An 8,688-nucleotide genomic window follows, 5' to 3' on the forward strand; every position below is an offset into this window, starting at 1 on the left:
ATGATATGAGCTAATCATTGATCATCATCAATGGTATTAGCTACATTTTCTGGATAACTTGCTGCAGCTTCTCTATCAGCACTTGCTGCTTCACCTTACACTTTATGTTATGGAGTTGGCTTCTTTCTTAAACCTCCTAAACTACTCTCTACTAGCATCCCACTTCTGCAGCTTCCTCATCTTTCTTCAGCCTTCACAGAATTGAAGGGAGTTAGGGCCTTGCTCTGGATTAGGCTATGGGTTAAAGGAACGTTGTGGCTGGTTTAATCTTCTATCTTAACCCCTAAAACTTTCTCTGTATCAGCAATAAGGTTGTTCTGCTTTCTAATCATTTGTGTGTTTATTGAAGTAAGTTCCTTTTAATTTCCTTCAAGAATTTTGTCTTTGTATTTACAACTTGGCTAACTGTTAAGATGCCAAGAGACCTAGCTTTCAGCCTATCTTGGCTTACACATGCCTTCCTCACTAAGCTTAATCATGTCCAGCTTTTGACTGAAAGTGAGACATGTGACTCTTCCTTTCACTTGAACATTCAGAGGCCATTGTAGGGTTATTAATTGGCCTCATTTCAACACTGTTGTGTCTTGGGGAATAGGGGCTCCAGGAGAGGGAGAGATGGGAAATGGCCAGTTGGTCGAACAGTCAAAACATATACAACATTTATCCAATAAGTTCCCCATCTTATCTGGGCACAGTTCATGGCACCCCAAAACTACTACAATAGTAACAGCAAACATCACTGATTACAGATCACCATAACAGAAATAATGAAAAGGTTTGAAATATTGCAAGAATTACCAAAATATGACACAAAGCATATACTGCTGGAAAAATGGTGCCAAGAGACTTCCTCCAAGCCGATTTGCAAAGAACCTTCCATTTGTAAAAAGGCAGTATCTGCTCAGAGCAGCAAAGCGAAGTGCAAAAATCAAGTATGCCTGTAGTGATGGCACATGGTATTCTTCAGAAGTTTCTTTTTTTGTCGTTGTTTGTTTGTTTGACACAGAGTCTCACTCTTGCCCAGGCTGAAGTGCAGTGGTAGGATCTTGGCTCACTGCAACCTCTACCTCCCAAGTTCAAGCGATTTTCCTGCCTCAGCCTCCTGAGTAGCAGGGATACAGGCGCCTCCCCCACGCCCAGCTACTTTTTGCGTTTTTTAGTAGAGACGGGGTTTCACCATGTTGGCCAGGCTTGTCTTGAACTCCTGTCCTCAGGTGATCCGCCAGCCTCGGCCTCCCAAAGTGCTGGGATTACAGGCGTGAGTCACCATGCCCGGCTAATTTTAGTATTTTTAGTAGAGATGGGGTTTTAGCATGTTTGCCAAGCTGGTCTCAACTCCTGACCTCGTAATCCGCCTGCCTTGGCCTCCCAAAGTGCTGGGATTACAGGAGTGAGCCACGGTGCCCAGCCTAAAAGGTGAATAGTTAAGTTTCTAACACTTACACAGCATACTGAAACACAATGTCTTTAACTTCGCTAGTTCTACTACTATAAAAATCCATTTTGGCAAATTGAAAGCAAGCTCTAGGGCCCAGGAACAGCTACAAATTAAACATAAGGAGCATTTCCTTTCTTGCTCTAATGTATATTTGCACCCTGAACCACACAGATCCTCCTCGGTGCACAGTCTTCGCCCCTGAACAGCTAGTACCACCCATACTCGCTGAGAAAGTGGAAATGAGGGAGGGTCGAAGTTAACCCCTTTTTAGCGGCGATGTATGGGTCCCACATGCGCTTCCCGGCGAGATTTGGGAAAGGAGTGAGAAGCTTTCTTGATCCTCTCGCGAGAGGGGAAGTAGTCACGCCACGTCGGAGACTCGCGATCCCGCGGCCGAGCGACAGATGCCGCAACAAACAGGAGGTGAGAAATCACAGACGCGGAACCATTTGGTGGGCAGGACTTCCGGCGGAATATCGCACTGTCTGGGAAACTCAGATCTGTCCTGGGTTGTCGCTGTTCAGAGTTTTGTGAAGATGGCTTGTGCTGCCGCGCGCTCCCCGGCCGACCAGGACAGGTGGGTCCTGGGGAGATGGATCCTGAGAAAGGAAGGGGCTTGCTGTGGTGCCGCGGGTGCTGCGCTTCCCTTCTCCGCCTCGCGGCATCGTGAATGGCCTAGCCGATCCAGCTCGGCCTGGATGGGCTCCGCGCCTCTCCCAGGCGGCTCATTTTTCCGAGAATCCTGCAGCAGCCACCAAGCTCTGGGCAGGGCTTCTGAAATTCCGACCGTAGGTAACCTAGTGTTTACGCGAGACAAGTGTTTTGGGTGCTACGTGGACATGATATATCTTATTGTTGAGTTCAGAAAGACTCGTTTGTGAATTTTTAAGGTTTTTAATACCTTGGACACTATTTTTTATATAAGAGGGCTGGCCCCATTCTCAGAAACTTTTGACAGACTGCTCTAATTGTAACAGTTAACAAGTTTTGTTTCTGTTCGTGTTGTTCTTTTCCATCTAACGTAGTGGATAAAGTTTAAGTAAGGTAAGTAAAAGATAATTTAACGAAAAAGCATTAAGCAAATAATAGCATAGGTGTACCAGCAATGATGACAAGGACTATCACGGACTGAAACAATAAATATTATTATTATTTTTGAGACACAGTTTCGCTCTGTCGCCAGTCTGGAGTGAAGTGGTGCCATCTAGGCTCACTGCAACATCCGACTCCCGGGTTCAAGCGATTCTCCTGCCTCAGCTTCCTGAGTAGCTGGGATTACAGGCACGCACCACCAGGCCCAGCTAATTTTTGTATTTTTCTTAGAGACGAGGTTTCACCATGTTGACCAGGATGTTCTCCATCTCCTGACCTTGTGATCCGCCCGCCTCGACCTCCCAAAGTGCTGGGATTACAGGCGTGAGCCACCGTGCCTGGCCAATGAGTATATTTTTGAAAATACTTGTTATTCGTTGAGCGTAGTTGTCCGTGTTCTTGACGTTTTGAATGAACAATTGAGCAGAACACACAAGACAGTGAAAGCAGATTTATTTTAAACAAAAGTACACTCCAGAGAGTGGGAGCTGGCTCCAGTAAGCCACCCAACAGCTGTTGGTTACGGAATATTTGCCGGTTACGGAATTTTGGGGGGTTTAAATACTCTCTGGAGGTTTCCCATTGGCCAGTGCCAGTCTGATTGGTTGCGGGAGGGGATCAGTCAGAATGAAGAGCAGGCCGACCCGTCTGATTGGTTGCTGGAGAGGACCCGAGGTACTTTGATTTTTTAACTGGTTGAAAAGAGAGTAGCCATCTGATATCTAGTCAGCATGAATTGGCCTTAGGTTCCCGGCCTCCCGACCCTTTTCTCCTGCCTCATACTGCTCTAGTGATACCAGTTGTGCTCTTGTCTATGGCAGGTTTATTTGTATCTATCCTGCTTATTTAAATAATAAGAAGACCATTGCAGAGGGAAGGCGAATCCCCATAAGTAAGGTAAGCAGATGGCTGGCACCTTGGTCCTCAAGGGAGTGAGGGATGTCATCCTGGTCGGGCCATGTCATCTTATTAGAGCCTCAGGGGCTTCTCTTCACTGCATTTATTTAGGACTTGAGGAGAACAACCACCAAGAATTGGGTTGCGTTCCTTGGTGAAACCAGAACGGCATTAATTCATAGCTGAGGGGATTTTTTTTTTAATGGCTCCTAATGAGCCTGTCCTTGTAAATAAGTATATAGAGAGTCTGTAGAGTTTACATGATTTTTTTGTTTTGTTTTGTATTTTGTTTGAATAGACGGAGTCTTGCTCTGTCAGGAGGCTGGAGTGTAGTGGCATGATCTCTGCTCACTGCAATCTTCAGCTTCCCAGTTCAGGCAATTCCCCTGCCTCAGCCTCCCGAGTAGCTGGGACTACAGGCGTGTACCACCACACCTGGCTAATTTTTTGTATTTTAGTGGAGACGGAGTTTCACCATGTTGGCCACGATGGTCTTGATTTCCTGACATCGTGATCCGCCCGCCTTGGCCTCACAATACACGTTTTTTTTAAAAAAAAGTTTATGACAATGTTCCCCTTAGTACAGAAAATCAAAATTATGACATTGTACGATACATTAATAATGTTCAGAATGTAGTTAAGATTTTTTTAAGTATGTGAGAAAGACTTGCAAAAAGTTCAGCCCTGATGTGTTTTGTTAAAGAGTCATTTGTATTTTGTAATATGACAGATTTAAGGCATCTAGGTTTGATGCAGTCAATTCTCACATAATGGGCACATCTGGGTGGTAACAAGCACTCAAAAAAGAAAACATTGCAAGCATCCAGGAAGATTCCTTTATGTTCCCTACCAATCACTGTCGCCTACGCATATGCTCAAAAATACCAGGATAGCCACTGCCATGACTTCAACACCATAGATTACTTTTGCTATTTTTGTATTTTCTATAAATGGAATTATGTGCTTTTGTATCTTTTTTTTCACTGAACTTTAAGCTTATGAGATTTATCCACATATTTGAATATAGTTGAATTTTTATTGCTCTGTGACAGAGTTTGTCAATAGCAGCACCATTGCCAGTTTGAGCCAGATAATTGTTGTAGGGGGTTGTTATGTGCATTTTAAGATGTTCAGCAGTATCCCTGGCCTCTACCCACTTGATAACAGATTATCCTCCTCCACCCTCCCATCCCCTAGTTATGACCATCAGAAATGTCTTCAGGCATTGCCAGGTGTCTTTTGCGTGTGGGCAGGGGTAGGGAGACTGAGGACAGATTTTCCCTGTTGGAAACTACTGCCCTGTTTGCTCTGGTATTGCATTGTGTGCATATACCAAAGTCTTTTCTACCTCCTTTTTCTTTTTAAGAGACAGATCTGGCTCTGTCACCCAGGCTAGAGTGCACCAGTATAGTCTCAGCTCACTGAAGCCTCCACCTCCAGGACTCAAGCCATCCTCCAACCTCAGCCTTCTGAATAGTAGCTGGGACTACAGGCACTTGCCACCATGTGGCTATTTTTGTATTTTTTTTTTTTTTTTTTTTTTTTTTTTTTGGTATTGATGGCATTTCTCCATGTTGCCCAGGGTGGTCTCAGACTCCTGAGCTGAGCAATCTGCCTGACTTGGCTCCCAAAGTGCTGGGATTACAGGTGTGAGCCACCACACTTGGCCCTTTCTACTCGGGATGAAAAATTGGAATATTTCTATTAATAGTTTGAGGCTATTATAAATAGTTGTCTTTTAGTGAACCTATTTTTGCTTTTTTGTAGAACACATCTGGGAATGGAATTGCCGGGCCATAGGGAATGCATATATTCAGCTTTAGTAGATACTAGCGGACGGTTTTCTAAAGTGTTTGTAGGTGTAATTGTTTAAGCAGTGAATAATCGTTGACCACCTACTATGTTCAAAGTACCATGCTAGGTGCAGGGGAATACACTGGTTAACAAAACAAAGTCCTTGCCCTTAGAAGATTATGTTCTGTTGGAGGGGAGATGGACACACAGGTATGCATTAGTGTTATTGCTAGGAATTTTAAAAATTACAATGGAAGCATCTGTACTTAGGGAAAAAGGATACCTAGAGTTTTGGTACTTGTTTGATTATAGTATTTGAAATTATTTACCCAACATTATGGCAGTGTTCACTTAAAGCAAATATATTTGGTGTTTATGTTTTTAACTGTTCAGGCTGTTGAAAATCCTACAGCTACAGAGATTCAAGATGTATGTTCAGCAGTTGGACTTAACGTATTTCTTGAGGTATGACATGGTTCTTTACTATTTTCCATACTCATCTAATTGATGTAATAACTTGCTTAAGCCCTGTTTTTCTTTTGTTTCATTTATGTTAGAAAAATAAAATGTACTCTAGAGAATGGAATCGTGATGTCCAATACAGAGGCAGAGTCCGGGTCCAGCTCAAACAGGAAGATGGCAGCCTCTGCCTTGTACAGTTCCCATCACGTAAGCTTTTTTAAGTGAATCAGTAGCATTCAGGGATAGGTTTCTCCTACACAACAGAAATTTCTAAAACTGAAAGGTGAAAATCAGAATTTGCATTCTAAAGAATAATTTAAAGACAGGACTACTTCTCATGGAGAGAGGTAAGCAGTATTTCTAGTTTCTTTGAGGTGAAAGACCTCTTTGAAAATGTAATGAGACCTACTAAACATTTTTCAAAAAAGTTGTGTGAATATTTATAAACCTCTAGAAGTCTGTCATTGCTCCCAGATTAAGAATATAAAATTATTAAATCATGGGATGTTAAATGTCATTTCAGATCCTAGAGGTTTGTTAATATCTAATTATTCTATTAATAAATCTAAAAAGCAATATTGACTGAAAAAGCAAGAGATATGCATAGTGTGGTACCACTTATGTAAATTTAAATACAAAATATTACTATTTATTTGTAATGTTGCTTATTGGTTCTTTTTTTGAAATGATCTGTAAGGAAACACCTACTCTTAAGACAGTAGTCACCTAATGGCTAGTGGGATAGAGAGTGGAGACACAGGGGTTGATGATCGTAGAAGACTGTTTCATCGTCTCTAATGTTTCATTTCATGAAAAATAATAACAAGACAAAACTAGAAATCAATATAACAGAATGTTGGTTCTGAGTATTAAGAAGTTTTTGTTTTCATGTTACTTATTTTTCTGAATTTTTATCTGAAAATTTTAATTTTTTAAAAGAGCTATTAATTTTTTCTTTCAGTTTAATAACCCTCTCAGTTTAATTAAACTCTTCCATTAAATTTACTTAAAAACAATGAAATAAACTGACAACTTTGTTTGATTTTTTTTTTTTTTTTTTTTTTAATAGACAAGGGTCTCACTGTGTTGCCCAGGCTAGTCTCAAACTCCTGGCCTCAAGCAATCTCCCACCTCGGGGAGATCCCAAAATGTTGAGATCACAGGCGTGAGCCACCATGCCCAGCCAGCATATTTAAACTTTTTTTTTTTTTTTTTAAAGACAGCATCTTACTCTGTCATCCAGGTTGAGTGCAGTGGTACAATTATGGCGCATTGCAGTCTTGACCTCCTGGACTCAAGCAACACTCCCACCTCAGCCTCCCAAGTAGCTGGGAATACAGGTGCATGCCACCACACCTGCCTAATTTTTCATTTTTTCTAGAGGTGGGGTTTTGCTGTGTTTCCTAGGCCAGTCTCGAACTCCTGGATACAAGTGATCCTCCTGCCTCAGCTTCCCAAAGTGCTGAGATTACAGACATGAGGCACTGGGCTCAGCCCAAAGTAGATTGTTTTTTATATACGAAAACCCATCAGGATTGGTAGGTATTGCTAGGTGCTTCAGGTTGTGATTAAGGAGTGACAGATAGTATATTCTGATATGTTTTTTTTCCTCTTCAACATTTTCCTATACTATATCTCAAAAGACCAAAAACAAACAAAAACTTTTAATTAACTAGTAGATAAAATAGGGGTAGAAATTGTGGTGAAAAGATGTCACTTCCTATTTCCACTAAGATCCAAGTGAGTAAGATAGTAAAAAGAAAGCAGAGCTGAGGAGCTTGGTCTCTTGGGGTGAAGGTAGCTGGTTGCGGGTATGCAGAGCAGGGATGCCCATAAGGGTAGATCATCTGATCTTACCTATCAGATCTCTTGTAACTTGATACTGTTTTTTGTTGTAAGACTCAGAAAACCCTGTGTTTCAGTGTCTTAAGATACAATGATATTCTGACTCTGTTTCCTACCTGTGATATATTTAGATATATACTCCTTAGATCTTTAAGCTAATTACTAGGACCAAGACCAGAATTTTTGTTTCATACTTAGTGTTTTGCCTTTTGATTTTATTCATTTAAATATTTTCAGCATTATTCTCACTCTCAGTACATTTCCCCGCACTTGAGCCAGTCAGTGTCTTGACAGTCATTTGATTTTTTATTTTTAAAAAAATTATTTTCCATTTTCTTGATGTGATAGTTTCTTATACTTTGTGATATTCAAGTTAATGACTTTTTATGTCTTGTTTCTCAGATTATACACTAAGCCTAACTTCTGGTTCCTAGGTAAGTCAGTAATGTTGTATGCAGCAGAAATGATACCTAAACTAAAAACAAGGACGCAAAAAACAGGAGGTGGTGACCCAAGTCTTCAACAAGGAGAGGGAAGTAAAAAAGGGAAAGGAAAGAAAAAGAAGTAACCTAGTATCAACATCAAGTATGTGGTACTACTGTAAGAGGTATGAATGGAGGCTTCTAATTTATATCGGAGGAAAGCAGAAGCTTTTTGTTTGCATCATTTAACTGAACTGTGAACCCTTGTGCCTCTCATCTTTATCATCGGAGTTGACATCGAAACAAATTCACATCAGAAGTTTGCATCTCGCTTTTATGCACTATAAAATAATTTTTTTTGTCTTTCAATGCAGTTTTTTTGGAAGAAAGAATATTTTTAAATGGACAATGGACTGTACAATAAGTTACTTGAAATAAGTTACTTGTTTCAGATGAATTTCAATTAGATTTGAAATAAACATTTTTGTCCACCTTTTAAGTTAATGAAATAAAATTTGAAACTGACTTTTACAGCTTTTGCTTATGAACTAATGCTAGGAGAGGAGGAGGTATTTAAGAATAAAATAGGTAGTGAAAGTTTCCACCCTGTGAGCCTAAAACTAGAAGAAAGTGGTAGATCCTCTTGGGGATAGGGGACAGGGGAGTCTGTTAACAATCTTTAGATCATATTTTAATCTGTTATTGTAAACATATTGTTCAATTGTTAGGTTTTTGATA

General features: G+C 40.7%; 1 protein-coding gene across 1 annotated transcript; it reads left to right on the forward strand.

The window, feature by feature from the left end:
• The first annotated feature begins 1,285 nt into the window (after nt 1–1,285).
• Nucleotides 1,286–8,475, forward strand: SRP19 (signal recognition particle 19). The gene is made up of 5 exons (XM_012470112.2): nt 1,286–2,015; nt 3,352–3,427; nt 5,615–5,686; nt 5,779–5,890; nt 7,963–8,475. The coding sequence occupies exons 1-5, from the start codon at nt 1,843–1,845 to the stop codon at nt 8,094–8,096; spliced, it is 567 nt and encodes a 188-aa protein (XP_012325535.1). The 5' UTR covers nt 1,286–1,842; the 3' UTR covers nt 8,097–8,475.
• The last annotated feature ends 213 nt before the right edge of the window (nt 8,476–8,688 follow it).

The sequence above is a fragment of the Aotus nancymaae genome, unplaced genomic scaffold (assembly GCF_030222135.1).
Source record: "Aotus nancymaae isolate 86718 unplaced genomic scaffold, 86718_ANA_hifiasm-v0.15.2.pri h1tg000014l, whole genome shotgun sequence".
NCBI lineage: Eukaryota > Metazoa > Chordata > Mammalia > Primates > Aotidae > Aotus > Aotus nancymaae.